At 46.2% G+C, this 15,622-nt stretch overlaps 1 protein-coding gene across 1 annotated transcript; it reads right to left on the bottom strand.

Moving 5' to 3' along the window:
• Nucleotides 1-3,683: 3,683 nt before the first annotated feature.
• On the bottom strand, nucleotides 3,684-14,523 carry LOC311108040 (exostosin-like 3). Its single transcript, XM_084150684.1, has 5 exons — nucleotides 12,295-14,523; nucleotides 11,375-11,502; nucleotides 8,542-8,686; nucleotides 6,173-6,301; nucleotides 3,684-5,540 (listed from the first exon to the last, which is right to left on the bottom strand). Exons 1-5 carry the CDS (start codon nucleotides 14,434-14,436, stop codon nucleotides 5,331-5,333), a joined length of 2,754 nt encoding a protein of 917 aa, XP_084006810.1. The 5' UTR covers nucleotides 14,437-14,523; the 3' UTR covers nucleotides 3,684-5,330.
• Between the last annotated feature and the right edge of the window lie 1,099 nt (nucleotides 14,524-15,622).

Here is a 15,622-nt window from a genome sequence, read left to right as displayed (position 1 = left end):
GGGCACCTTTTGGTAGATGAAAAAAAAAGAAAAACACTGAATATCCCTTTGAGCATGGTGAAGTTATTAATTACACTTTGGATGGTGTATTAATACACCTAGTCACTACAAAGATACAGGCGTCCTTCCTAACTCAGTTGCCGTAGAGGAAGGAAACAGATCAGGGATTTCACCATGAGGCCAATGGTGGACTTTAAAACAGTTATAGAGTTCAATGGCTGTGATAGGAGAAAACTTAGGATGGATCAACAACATTGTAGCTACTCCACAATACTAACCTAATTGACAGAGTGAAAAGAAGGAAGCCTGTACAGAAATATTCCAAAACATGCATCCTGTTTGCAACAAGGCACTAAAGTAATACTGCAAAACATGTGGCAAAGCAATTAACTTTTTTGTCCTGAATACATTTTTACATTTTAGTCATTTAGCAGACGCTCTTATCCAGAGCGACTTACAGTTAGTGAGTGCATACATTTTCATACTGGCCCCCCGTGGGAAACGAACCCACAACCCTGGCGTTGCAAGCGCCATGCTCTACCAACTGAGCTACAGGGGACTACAAAGCGTTGTTTGGGGCAAATTCAATACATTACTGAGTACAAGTCTCCATATTTTCAAGCACAGTGGTGGCTGCATCATGTTATGAGTATGCTTGTAATCAATAAGGACTGGGAAGTTTGTTCAGGATAAAAACTAAACGGAATGGAGCTAAGCGCAGGCAAAATCTTAGAGAAAAACCTGGTTCAGTCTGCTTCACCTTTCAGCAGGACAATAACCTAACACACAAGGCCAAATCTATACTGGAGTTGCTTACCAAGAAGACAGTGTATGTTCCTGAGTGGCCAAGTTTTTATTTAAATCTACTTGAAAATCTATGGCAAGACCTGAAAATGGTTGTCTAGCAATGATCAACAACCAATTTGACAGAGCTTGAAGAATTTTGAAAATAATAATGTGTAAATGTTGCACAATCCAGGTGTGGAAAGCTCTTAGACTTACCCAAAAAGACCCACAGCTGTAATCGCTGCCAAAGGTTATTCTTCAAAGTATAGACTCAGGGGTGTGAATACTTATGTAAATTAGATATTTCTGTATTGAATTTAATAAAATGTACAAAAATTTCTAAATACATGTTTTCACTTTGTCATTATGGGGTATTGTGTGTAGGTGGGTGAGAAAATATATATTTAATCCATCAACACTACAGTATGCTCTTCCATAGAAATAGAATCTAGTCATTATATTTCTATGTAGAGAATCACTGGTGAAACAGAGCATTATGGGTACTGTAGTTATGCTACAAGGAGTACAGTATGACAAGCAGGATTCCACGCAGCAGTATCATGTGTGTCATGCTGACTCTGAAGCAGGCCTGGACACTGGGTCTATTTCACATTTCACTGTGAAACACGTTTGATGGCTACTCTAGTACTAGCACCACACCCGCTTTACTGTAACAAGAACCCCCTCCTCCCTCTCTCTCTCCCGGCTGGAGATGAGGTGGCTATTCTCTCATCTCCCTGTGATGTTAGTGGTTCAGTGTTTAGTTCAGGCTTGTTGCCCGACGCCCCACACCCCATTGGGTCAGGGCTTCTGCAGAGTGCAGCCACAGCTCGCAGCATGGAGTCAGAGATTGGTGACATATTGCCGTGAGATCCACAGTATGCTGACTGAATTAAATCCCATAGTCTAAGCTGAACATACTCATATTGGCTAATAACGTGTGAGGTTAGAGAACGTCAGGAAATGTATGCCTACTGTTTAATTTCTGCGGTAAAGGAGGAGACAAAAGAACAACACGAGTCATAGACACGTTTTAAACTAACGTCGAGAGATTTTAATTCCATGTCCGGCCTTCAACGGTTTGTTTTACCCTGTCATCAGTGGTCCGTCTGGTACAGAACAGGGCAGGCAGCAGTAGTTGCAGGTGGCTGGGAGCCTAGCCCAGGGTCATATTCATTAGGGCACACTAGCAAACAGCTTTAAAGCATTATTTTTTCTTCTCCCCAAAAAAACTAAACGTATTGGACCAACACCAGGTAGGGACTTCCTGTTTGTCTGTTGGGTGCCTAATGAACAAGACCCAGGGCTGGGCGTGTGTGGGGAAATAGTCCCAGGAGTGCCTAGTTTCAGAACACTTAAACACCTAGCTAGAGGAATGATTGGCGGCTGTTTCATGGCCCTCTTTCTTCATCTGTTGACACTAGAAAACCAGCTGTGCCATTGTCCCGAGGGGGAAAACGGGGAGGGGAGGTGGGACTTCCAAAGCACTGCATGAGACGTAACCCGAGCCGACCCCTCCCTGCCCCAGGAAATGTTAGGAGTGTGTCTGTTAACCAGGTAATTATGCAGGCAGCATCTGGAGCTCAAACTCAAGCCACTGGTATGTGTGAGTGCACATTATTGCAAATGGGTCAGTCAAAACCAGGTTTGAGCACACACCCAGACTGTAGTTGTCTCCAAGACCTGATCTAAGATCAGTTTTGCTTTTCACCTATTAAAGGTTCAGGTTAGGATTGGCACAGGTTAGAGCTGATCCTAAATTTGTGTTTTAGGGCGAGTTCTAAGTCGAGCGGTCAATGCCACATATTGGTTCTCGTTAGTGTTCTAATGAGGCCCCCCACTGGACATACACTGGTTGAATCAACGTTGTTTCCACGTAATTTCAATGAAATTACGTTGAACCAATGTGGAATAGATGTTGAATTGACATCTGTGCACAGTGGGCCAGTGATGCAAGGTCAGTCAGGCGAGGAGGTTCCGTTGACCAAGATCACATTTCATTTTATTGCAGTCATCATTTCTATTCACAAAGTTAACCCCTTCAGAAGCAAGCCTTAGTATATCCATTTAATATATTCAATTCAATAAATATACAGAAACTATGGGGACGATAATGCGGAGTGCCATAGTTTTAACCTCCCAGAATCAAATAGATTACTATTGCTGATCAACAGTGTCATCATATCTCCTGAATCATCTCAAATAAAGGATCTAGTGTTACAGTTTAGATCCTTAAGTAAAATCAATGGAATGATGCCAGAAAAGGCCAACGTACGTTAATTAATAAGGTCTGTACAGGCACTGCCATTTCAATAGGCGAGGGGGGGTGGTCAACTTATTTTTAGGAGGGGGAAGACAGTCTAAAAGGGGTGGGGGGCAGGGGTGTACCAGACTGCATCCCATTAACAAGCGTTCACATTGTGCACTTTGCAAAATATTGTGCCGTTTATCAGCAGATAAAAATCGTACCTATTTGGCAAAGAAAACATTCACTGAGCATCAATCGTTACAAAATGAAACTTGAGGGACCTGACGTGTAGACGCTGTACAGAGAAGCAGCTCATTTTGGAGGTTAATACTGAATGGAAGTGTGATCTATGACATGATTGGCATGAGTATTGGACCATGACGACGAGGGACAGAAACACCTAAATATCTTCAGTGTCGAAATAAGCTTGTTTTTCACTTCCTTGCACTAAGGTCTGATATATTGATATTTTTAGACTTGTGTTTCCCACAAGTGCCCAATTGAAACCATTATCGAATGCTCCGGGGTGAAGTTTTCCCCTAGGTACAGATCTGGGATCAGCTTCCCCTCCCCCAATCCTAACCGTAAAAAGGTCCAATGCAGCCATTTTTTATCTCACTATCAAATCATTTCTGGGTAACAATTATGTACCTTACTGTGATTGTCTTTAATTAAAATTGTCAAAAATAAACAAAAATAGCTTCTTAGCAAAGAGCAGTGGTCTGAGTAGGGATGGGAAAACTGAAAATTAACTGTTATTGGCACAGAGGTTTGGAACGGTCTTATTTACCGCCTGGTAATGTAACCAGGCAGGCCAAAACTCCCTCCCACCAAAACAGGCAAAAATTTCAGTATTTTCCAACAGCTCTTACACTAAAAGGGCATTATCATTTTCACAGTATTATTCCAACCTCACAGTGTGGAAATATATATATAAAACACAGAAAATGCACATTTTGGACTGCACTGGGCCTTTAACTATTAGCGGGGGAAATGCAAAACTGAACCTAGATCAGAATCTAGGGGCAAATTCACCCTACTCCATTACTGAACACATCATTAGGACTACATAGGAAAGACTACTCAGTCATTTAACATCAACCATTGATAGGTAGCCTAATACCACCAACATCCAAAAAGTCACAAAAAGCCATGTAAATGCTCAATGACAGCTGGTGACAACTATTATGAAAACAAGTAGGCCTACTAGGTGTTTAGGTCCAATGTAAAGCCTTTGTAGTCTGCTGTAGGCTTAACAAACCTGTTAGATAATTCCTTTCCCATAAATTAATTTTCCTATGAATATTTGCTAGATTTATCTGGTAAACATATAGAACTTGTGGCCTAATGGTCCTGTTCTTTAGTCTCCATCTGTAGTCATTGAGAGGCAGAGTGACAAACAGGACACTGTCTGGGGTTAGCTTAGGTCTGCCCATAGAAATATAATCTACTGTGAGAATGCCATGTTCTGAGGGGCTTTGCCCATTCTAGTAATTCTATTTCTATGGGTCTGCCAACGCCAAGATCATCCCACGTCGAGATTGAGATTTACAAAATTAAAACACCACGTTTAAAAAAAACAAGATCAGCGAATAAAATACTTCTGCGACCATCAGTGCTTCTCTCGCGGTTTCATATACAAGAGTAGAGTATATAAATGTAAAATGAATAAAAAAACAACAAAACAAGAAATGAGTGCAATGGACAAACCGTATATACCTCTGCCCCTTTGTTTCTCTCCCAAAAGGTGAAATGTTTAGCTAGCGATTCAGGAGCTCAGGGCCCACTACAACAGTCCACTGTCTCTCTCTCCCTGTGTCAGTTTAAAACCAGTCCGTTTACATTGTCAGTTTGAGTTTGGCTCTGAGAGTCAAGTTAAGTCCTTGGGTAGGCAGTGTTACCACATCTCTATCCTCTTTCTCTCCTTTGTAGGCCCATAAAAGGTGGGGCAAATGTTTTCTCTGTAGTGGTTGCTGATAAAACACACATGGACAACATGAGGAAAGAAAAAAAAAATATGAAAAGGCTTCTTGATTGGCAGCGGTCCTTCTCTGCTTCCAGCCTATCAGTGGTTCCAGTAAAGGTGTGAGGGGCGGGTCTGAGAGGGTTCAGCCAATTAACTGGAGAGGGTTCTTATTGTACATTCTAGATCAAATTCTTGGGTGTAGGCCCTCACCCCCAAACCTCCATCCATCTCAGAACCAGCCCTCTCTTCTCCCTCCTTTCTTCCGTCCTGCCTGAGTTCCTCACTCTCGCTCCGTTCTGCCCAACGTTCTTAGCTGGGCCTAGCCCTGGGCTAGATGAACTTGAAGCACTTAGTCTTGTCGTGGGGCAGACGTGTCTTGAAGAGCACAGAGTCCACGCGGAACTGTGTGTAGAGTAAGGGCATGTAGCCGTACACCTTGACAAAGAAGTTGATGCACTTGTGGCGCTCGTGGAAGTGAGAGTCGTCGTGCGACAGGGCCTGCGGGCAGCCGGGGCAGCGGAAGGTCCAACGAGACGTCACCTAAGAGGGAGGAAATGGAGAGGGTGTATCTGTGTGTATCTAATTAAAATGCTACAACCATTTTGATTGCTTTGTCGATACCATGAACATGTGGTCGTAAAATATGGTAGTGTGTGCCAATAAACACTGGGACAGAATACTTGCACATAATTGTATACCACGACACATATTACAGGGCATAAAATTAGGTTGACTCTTAGGGTTGATTCTTCAGGAAAAGGAAAGTCGTTCATTAGTTACAGGAGTTTACTTCCACTGCAGGCATTATTCACGAGCCTTATTCCTACCAGGGCCAACTTGCCGTCAACTCACACACGCCATCGAAGCCTGTCCGATTTTCCTGAACAAAACACCTGGGAATATTACAAGATTCCAGGTCTCACAATGTCCCCTGGCTTGATTGGCATAATTAGTCCGCTAGTCATAAATGTCTCGCAAACAGATGTCGAGGGAAACGAAAGCGTATGGCAACAATCCAATCTTCTTGTGTTCTGATTTATAATTTGCAACAGAATATTGAGCATGTCAGGTTGAGGAATGGTCGGCTAAGGGAGCAGAAATATAAATAAACAGTGCCCGGGGTGTGTGTGTCTTTTTGAGTATATGTGTGTCTGTGTGTGCGCCCCACTGACCTTGATAGGGGGCTTTCGTGTGATGTGCGACACCAGGAAGTTCATGGCGATATCCTCGCAGTTGATGTACTCATCCACCATGTCGCGGATGGCCTGGGGCATCACATACGAGTACAGGTACGCATAGTACTGCAGCAGAGACAAAACATATAAGGGAATCAACCGGCGTCCTGTTCATTAGAACACACAACGTTATAAAACATTTTGCAACAGAAAATGAAAATGAGGGAGTCAAGCATTGGACAAGCAATCTTTTCTTCCGTTTGGTGCCTAATGAATATGGCCCAGGTACAATGAGGAAAGGGTGAGACAGGTCAGACCAAAATAAGTACAAGGAACTTGTGGAGAGGAGGGATGAGGGTGATGTATCTTATACAAGACAGGTAAGTTAATATACAGTGCATTCGAAAAGACCCCTTCCCCTTTTCCACATTTTGTTACGTTACAGCCTTACTCTAAAATGTATTAAATAAATAAAACTCCTCATCATTCTACACACAATACCCCATAATAACAAAGCGAAAACAAGTTTTTGCAAATGTATTAAACCTAAAAAACAGAAATACATTATTTACATAAGTATTCAGACCCTTTACTATAGACTCGAAAATTGAGCTCAGGTGCATCTTGTTTCCATTGATCGTCCTTGAGATGTTTCTACAACTTGATTGGAGTGCACCTGTGGTAAATTCAATTGATTGGACATGATTTGGAAAGGCACACCTGTCTATATAAGGTTCCGCAGATGACAGTGCATGTCAGAGCAAAAACCAAGCCATGAGGTCGAAGGAATTGTCCGTAGAGCTCCGAGACAGGATTGTGTCGAGCCACAGATCTGTGGAAGGGAACAAAAATATTTCTGCAGCATTGAAGGTTCCCAAGAAAACAGTGGCCTCCATCATTCTTAAATGGAAGAAGTTTGGAACCACCAAGACTCTTCCTAAAGCTGGCCGCTCGGCCAGACTTAGCAATCGGGGGAGAAGGGCCTTGGTCAGGAAGGTGACCAAGAACCCGATGGTCACCCTGACAGATCCACAGAGGAACTCTGGAGGGATGGGAGAACCTTCCAGAAGGACAACCATCTCTGCAGCACTCCACCAAACAGGCCTTTATGGTAGAGTGGCCAGATGGAAGCCACTCATTAGTAAAAGGCACATGACAGCCCGCTTGGAGTTTACCAAAAGGCACCGAAAGCTCTCAGACCATGAGAAACAAGGTTTTCTGGTCTGATGAAACAAAGATTGAACTCTTTGGCCTGAATTCCAAGTGTCACGTCTGGAGGAAACCTGGCACCATCCCTACGGTGAAGCATGGTGGTGGCAGCATCATGCTGTGGGGATGTTTTTCAGTGGCAGGGACTGGGAGACTACTCAGGATCGAGGGAAAGATTAACAGAGCAAAGTACAGAGAGATCCTTGATGAAAACCTGCTCCAGAGCGCTCAGGACCTCAGACTGGGGCGAAGGTTCAACTTCCAACAGGACAACGACTGTAAGCACACAGCCAAGACAACGCAGGAATGCCTTCGGGACAAGTCTCTGAATGTCCTTGAGTGGCCCAGCCAGAGCCTGGACTTGAACCCGATCGAACATCTCTGGAGAGACCTGAAAATAGCTGTGCAGCGACGCTCCCCATCCAACCTAACAGATCTTGACAGGATCCGCAGAGAAGAACGGGAGAAACTCCCCAAATACAGGTGTGCCAAGCTTGTAGCGTCATACGCAATAAGACTCAAGGCTGTAATTGCTGCCAAAGGTACTTCAACAAAGTACTGAGTAAAACGTCTGAATACTTATGTAAATGTGATATTACAGATGATGTATTTTTTTTAACCTGTTTTTGCTTTGTCATTATGGGGTATTGTGTGTAGATTTATGTAGCTCAGTTGGTAGAGCATTGCGCTTGCAACGCCAGGGTTGTGAGTTCGATTCCCACGGGGGGCCAGTATGAAAAAAGAAATGTATGCACTCACTAACTGTAAGTCGCTCTGGGTAAGAGCGTCTGCTAAATGACTAAAAATGTAAAATGTAAAACTTTTTATGAAGGGATAAAAACAATTTAACCCATTTTAGAATAAGGCTGTAACAACAAAATTTGGAAAAAGTCAAGAGGTCTGAATACTTTCCGAATGCACTGTATAATATAATAATATCTTCCATTTAGCAGACGGTTTTATTCAAAGCGACTTGCAGTCATGCATACATTTTACGTACGGGTGGTCCTGGAATCAAACCCACTATCCTGTTGTTGCAAGCGCCATGCTCTACCAACTGAGTAACAGAGGACCACCAAACAGAGCTGTGCGTAGCATACAGGTCAGGGCTCACAGGGTTGAAAGGTGTCATGACGGGGATGGAGAAGGGGCTGTACCTTGTGAAAGAAGGCGGCGCCCGTCAGCACCATGGAGAGTTCACAGGAGTAGTTGGAGTTGTAGAGCCATGATTGGTGGTTGACATCCCAGGCATGGAATCTCCCGGGGAAGCCCACGATGCGGTCCCTGGCTTCCCGCCACACCCTGATACACACAACCGGACCAAGAGAAACAATAATTACTTATCACGCCCTGATAAAGACAGTTATACAGTTAGATTCAATGACGGAGAGGAAAAGTCAGCATTATACTGGGGAGAATGCGCTGAGGAGAATTGCATCAAAATGTGAGCACAATATCAACTCAGCAAAAAAAGAAACGTCCCTTTTCAGGACCCTGTCTTTCAAAGATAATTTGTACAAATCCAAATAACTTTGCAGATCTTCATTGTAAAGGGTTTAAACACTGTTTCCCATGCTTGTTCAATGAACCATAAACAATTAATGAACATGCACCTGTGAAACGGTCATTAAGACACCAACAGCTTACAGACAGTAGGCAATTAAGGTCACAGTTATGAAAGGTTAGGACACTAAAGAGGCCTTTCTACTGACTCTGAAAAACACCAAAAGAAAGATGCCCAGGGTCCCTGCTCATCTCCGTGAACGTGCCTTAGGCATGCTGCAAAGTGGCATGAGGACTGCAGATGTGGCCAGGGCAATAAATTGCAATGTCCGTACTGTGAGACACCTAAGACAGCGTTACAGGGAGACAGGACGGACAGCTGATCGTCCTCGCAGTGGCAGACCACGTGTAACAACACCTGCACAGGATCGGTACATCCGAACATCACACCTGTGGGACAGGTACAGGATGGCAACAACAACTGCCCGAGTTACACCAGGAACGCACAATCCCTCCATCAGTGCTCAGACTTTCCGCAATAGGCTGAGAGAGGCTGGACTGAGGGCTTGTAGGCCTGTTGTAAGGCAGGTCCTCACCAGACATCACCGGCAACAACCTCGCCTATGGGCACAAACCCACCATCGCTGGACCAGACAGGACTGGCAAAAAGTGCTCTTCACTGACGAGTCGCGGTTTTGTCTCACCAGGGGTGATGGTCAGATTCGCGTTTATCGTCGAAGGAATGAGCGTTACACCGAGGCCTGTACTCTGGAGCGGGATCAATTTGGAGGTGGAGGGTCCGTCATGGTCTGGGGCGGTGTGTCACAGCATCATCGGACTGAGCTTGTTGTCATTGCAGGCAATCTCAACGCTGTGCGTTACAGGGAAGACATCCTCCTCCCTCATGTGGTACCCTTCCCGCAGGCTCATCCTGACATGACCCTCCAGCATGACAATGCCACCAGCCATACTGCTCATTCTGTGCGTGATTTCCTGCAAGACAGGAATGTCAGTGTCCTGCCATGGCCGGCGAAGAAGCACTGCAGTACTTAAATGCAGCTGGTGGCCACACCAGATACTGACTGTTACTTTTGATTTTGACCTCTCCTTTGTTCAGGGACACATTATTCCATTTCTGTTAGTCACATGTCTGTGGAACTTGTTCAGTTTATGTCTCAGTTGTTGAATCTTGTTATGTTCATACAAATATTTACACATGTTAAGTTTGCTGAAAATAAACTCAGTTGACAGTGAAAGGACGTTTCTTTTTTTCCTGAGTTTATATGTACATATTGTATTGTACATGCAGGCCTATAATGAAAATCATGTAGCTGACAACACAGTCTCTACAGCTTGTCAGCAAGGACGGCAATCTACAAGGAGAAGAGACGTAAAGAGGTATGTGTTGTGCATTATTTTCTCTCCCACCCACTCCATTGGCCCTCCTCACCTCTGACGTGCACACAGACACACACACAAGAGACTACAAGGAGTGAGGAGTATCAGCTCCTATGTGCAGCTATCAGACGATATGTTCCAAATTCCTACTTCTGGAAATGTCCATAAACGCTTGCACATGAAGTTTAAACTCTTATCAAACATCAGTCCTATTCCTTGGAGATCTAGCACATTCACGCTATATAAACTCCCAGTAGGAATTTAGCAGTTGTTCTAGGTGAGGAAAAAATATTCCAGGATAATTGATGACAAATGACTCCATTCCTACAGTGAAGCATTCTGCCTGCCTGGGCATGCTGCAACAGTGGCAAAACCATTTGACAATGCTGCAGTCGGGGATTTGGGAAGCTGTTCAATGGTCATCAATTCTTGATATTTACCCATTGATTCTTGATGAATGTAATTTATAAATAAATGCCTTATAGGCAACGATCGGTCTTTATCATAACCCAAAATATAGGCTAAGGTTTAATTTCTCCATTGTTTACAAACATCAAAGAATGTAAACAAAGTACATATAGCTTCAAAATATGGTTAAAATATGAACAATAGAGCGCTGTCTATGGATTTGAGAGGCGTTACATTTCCCTAGCTCAGCTGTTTCTTTTCTCTTGTATTTTGAATCCCAGAATTTAGCTTTACACATGGCCCTGATATGATATTCAAGATGAGGCAAGTCTAGTACTGTATGCTCATGTGGCGCTTGAAAAGTCAACATGGTCCATTTCTCTCTTGTTAATCTGTCAGGGTCAGTTACATTAGTGTATGTTTTGGTCTACGCTGTGCTACTGTGCTAAAAATGCTTTTTAATGTCAGTGTGCGTTGAATGTTATTTACATTGTTTTACTTTTGGAATAAGTGTCAATTCACACAATGCTTGTCAATATCTGTAGACAGATCATCGGTCTGCTGGGTTCCAATGAAAAATGGATCTCTTTGAAAATCAATGAGGTATAAAACAAAATACATTTTCTTTCTCCAAAGAGCTTTGGATTCAATGACTGGTCCCCAGACTCCCCTCTAACTGACCTGAACCCAAACATAATCTCGTCGTGGCGGAGGTGGGCGTCGTCATCGATGGACAAGATGGCCTCCGTCTCCACGGCGTCCCAGGGCAGGAAGCGGTTGTTGAGGCTGTTCTTCTCCGTGCGCACCACCTGCAGGACAGGAGAAGTGTTAAAGGGATCGTTCACAATTTTTTTTTTATTATTTTCTTAATTAGTTCACTGTTAATACAATCCCAAGAATGTGTGCATGTCAGCAGTCAAGTTTTCAAAAACAGTATGTTTTGCATCATTTGAGTGAACTATCCTTTTAATGTGGAATTTCATTAAAGTATATATGGTAATGGTCCAAACCACTCCGCCCCCCTTTCTCAACACCTTTATTAGGCTAACCCATCTAACAAAAAACATGAAAGTATGGAATTATCTATTAGCATTCAATAGTAACACGGTTTTTTAAAATGTGTTGACCAATTAGGCTATTCATTCAAGATCATTAAACTATCCTCCCATATCTCCCTGCACAGAGGGAATATCTTTCCTATAGACTGTAATTGGGATACTTGAATATTCTGTTGAAGTTCCCATCTAAAAGACAGACCTTTTCTGTGGACTTCACACTTTCTATTTCCTTTATATCAGCTGGTGTAATTTGGCTGGCTGCCCTGCAGAGTTGTAAGGAACGTTTTTAAGTGAAGCAGGGAGAGCAGATCAAATCAGCTTCAGCAGCTAGACTGATGTACTTGAGCACACTCTCAGACACACAGCCTCCAAGACTGCTGCACCACATCACAAGTTACACTATTTGCATTTCAGAATGGGCTTGACGAGCCAAGCCTTTCAGATCATTCTCTCCCATTCAAGCATATTGTTCAGTCTGAGCAGTGAGCAAGCACTAAGCACCGGGGGCATGTTGAGTATTCAGCGGCGGTGGAAGGTACTCACCACGATGGGCAGGCCGATGTCTGGCCACAGCAGGTCGTCTGAAGGAGGCTTAGGGGAGTTCCACACCACCACCACCTTGTTGAGGTAGGGCAGCCCGTTGAGCCTCTCCAGGGAGTTCATCAGCACCTCCTCCCTCTCATAGGTCAGCATGACCACCGTGAACTGCTCCCGGGGCACGTTACCACCCAGCGCTGCCTGAAACTCCTTCCCCGAGCCCCCCGCACCGCCGCCAATGGGGCGGAAGCCCGTGCCCGAGCCCAGGAACTTGGCCTCCGAGGGCAGCACGGGGTCCAGCGGCGTGTGGGGGAACAGGTGGAAAGGCCCCGGGGCACGGTTCCAGGTCTGGTAGGTGTTGGTTGACGTGTAGGTAAAGTTGCGGAGGAAGCGCGGCGAGGCATACGGTGGCTCCGTCTCCACAGGGCCCAGGTCCAGGTCGCCATTGTCGGCCAGGTTGGCGTCTGTGCCGGCCATCTTGCCTGCCTTGTGTGGGATCTCCAGGGCGGGCTCCTCGCGGATAGGTGCGGCGGGCACCTGGATGCTGGTCCGAACACTGGCCAGGATGGTGCCCAGTACATTCTCTGAGGTGGAGAAGTATGTCTCCCACAGGAAGCGGCCCTGCCGTCGCATGGCCAGCAGGTCGTTGTCCGATAGGCTGCGCAGCAGGAAGTGCAGCTCGGTGATGCGGGGCTTGGGCACCATGATGGCTGCCTCGCTCCAGCGGATCAGCTCATGGTAGGGCAGCCTGGCGTGGTCGCCAAGCACCACAGGGATGGCCCCCACCTCTAGGGCCTCAAACAGCCGCATGCTGCTGCCTGCCGAGGCCACCAGCTGACAGTCCCCGGGGGAGATGACCAGGGCGAAGGTGGAGGCCTTGAGGACCTCCAGCCGCTCCTCCCTCTCTCCACACAGAGCCCACTCGGTAGGCAGGCTAGGCCGCGGGGTCTTACAGGTGAACTCCACCAGCACCTTGTCCAGGTGGCTGTCCTGCACCGCCTTGAGCGTGCCGATGATGCGGTCGTCGTAGTCGGCTGGCGCGTCTCCCTCCATCTCCTCCTCAAAGGACTGAGGCGGCCCCTCCTGCAGGCTGCTTTTCAGAGACTCCACCCTCTCGCCCTGAAAGGTGAACAGGTACTTCCTCTTGACAGGCACCTGGGGTGGCACCTCAAGGAAGTTGGGCTCAGAGAGGGCATGGACCAGCGGGGACACCACCAAGTCGAAGCCCTCACGGTACTGCTGCTCCAGGAAGGTGGACTGGGCCATCGCCGCTCGGCCCGTGCTCACATTGTACAGGAAGTTCTGCGTCATGGATTTCCTGGAAAGATGGACCAGGAGGTGGTTGTGTCCGTCAGACCTCCAGTAGGGCAGAGCTTTCAGCTGCTTCTCCAGCTCAGAGGGAGCCGGGAGGGGGGAGGAGGGAGTCTCCTGCAGCTCCCCAACCAGCACCACATACAGACAAGCGATGCTGGGGTTGTCCGTCACGTAGACGCTGCTCTTTACCGAGGCGGCGAAGGCCTGCTTGACTAACGGGTCCAGGGACTCACCCCAGGGGTAGGATGCCGGGTCATAGACGTACACAGGGAAGCCAGAGGTCAACGGGCAGCGGGCGTAGTCAAAGCAGGAGCGCAGGCGGCAGGCACGGGCAGACTTCGGCGGAGGCAGGCCCGGGTCGTCCTTGTCGGGTAATAACCTCACGGGCAAAGAGAGCTTGGGCTGGTTCTGGGCCATCAGCTCCTTGTATGAGTGCTCTGTCTGGCTGATGACATTCTTGAGCTGCAGCAGGTCCTGCTTGGCGCTGTCGATGCTCCGCTTGCACGCCTCGATGCGCAGGTTGAGCCGGGAGATCTCCCCGTTCAGCTCCTGCCGCTTGGCCTCCAGCTGCAGCAGCTCCTCGCTGACTGACTCACGGATGCGGCACAGGTCCTGCACGTGCTTGGCTTCGCACAGTTCGCCGCCGGGCCGCGGGCCGAAGATGCGCTTGTCGGGGCCACCCGCCTCGTCGATGGTGGTGAGGTAGTAGTGGGCGATGAGTGGGAAGAAAACCAGGATGAAGAAGAGCATGAAGCTGAGCCAGGTGAGGCGCACGCGCCGCAGCAGCCACGGCTGGCCGCCGGCCCCCACCCCGCCACCGTTACGCTGCATCATTGGTTAGCTATCACTGTTATCACTGGGCTTAGCTCAGCGCTGTGCCGGAGTCTCTAGTAGTCCACAGGGATCAGCAGCCATGGTGCAACCTCGTCAACACGGTGAAATAGTGTGGCCGCTAAACCAACAGAATTGTTAAATCGACTTGTTTTGTCCTTAGAAAATGTCATCTGAGTGGATCTACTTGATCTTGGTTTTCCTTTTGGTATCAGATGTAGGGGGACTTCATCTTTGTCTTGCTGGTGTGCCATAGTCAAGTCCTTGCCATCGTTCCTCTTGTATGGTGTATTTTTATTTCTGACCTATGTGCGCAAAGTGTTGGGGGAGGGGAGCCCCTTCTGGGAAATGCTGGGGAGGAGGGCATCATGGGCCGGTTGTGCCCGGTTGGGTCTGTCGAATAGCGAAAGGCCTCCAAATTCTCCTCCAACGTTGAATAACAAGACCTGAAACTGATAAAGAGAAACTATGTCAAAATGAGAATATGTAAGGTCACATAGTTGGCATTCTAGGTATATCAGATTTTTTTTTTTAAGTCCAGAAAAGTCCAGCCTTCACATCATAGCCCAAATAAGTATCATACCAGAATACTGATGATATCACTAGGATAAATAACATTCTTAACAATAAAATTGTGTGCTTGTGTGTGTGTGTGTAACATCTGTTTTAAGTTAATAAAAAAAAAATCTCTACTCACTGCATCATTTTTACATGAATACAAACTAGCCGATGTGAAAATGTATGTCCCCAAATAATGCTTCTTTGATGGTTCAAACATGACTCTTCATCATGATAACACAGCCTAGTTTTTAATTTCTCTCCACAGGCCTGATACAAAGATCCGTAACTTATCTGATAAGCAGCACTGTGCGTACTGCATCAAAACTGCTGACACAAGGTAAGGTTCATAGTAACAGCATCTCATCCCTCTAGACAACATCCTCATTAGGAACTAGCGATTTCTCCTCATCGCTGGCTTTCACAGGCTAAATCATGAAGGAGACAGGTCTTCCTCTTGAACAGCTCATTTCTAAAAAGAGACTGCGGAATCACAATACCAACTAGGCTCTGTGTTGGAGGAAACAGTAACAACAAAGTTTTGGGTTTGCAATCAGCAAACCATTAGCAGATAAATCAAAGCGCTGATAGGGAAGACATAATGATTAAATGGTAAGGGCAGCCAGGGACA

Source organism: Coregonus lavaretus, assembly GCF_964263955.1.
Source record: "Coregonus lavaretus genome assembly, chromosome: 33".
Classification (NCBI taxonomy): Eukaryota; Metazoa; Chordata; class Actinopteri; order Salmoniformes; family Salmonidae; genus Coregonus; species Coregonus lavaretus.
Note: the sequence above shows the minus strand (reverse complement) of the source record. Positions and strands in the feature narration are given on the sequence as shown.

What these genes read in the sequence shown, in the direction of transcription:
- LOC311108040 (XM_084150684.1), bottom strand. Translation starts at nt 14,436, where the DNA reads ATGATGCAGCGTAACGGTGGCGGGGTGGGGGCCGGCGGCCAGCCGTGG. An exon ending in GAGATTATGTTTGGGTTCAG is followed by an intron (nt 8,687 to 11,374) that starts GTCAGTTAGAGG and finishes TGTGTGTATCAG; the next exon opens with GGTGTGGCGGGAAGCCAGGG. An exon ending in CACGAAAGCCCCCTATCAAG is followed by an intron (nt 5,541 to 6,172) that starts GTCAGTGGGGCG and finishes CCTCCCTCTTAG; the next exon opens with GTGACGTCTCGTTGGACCTT.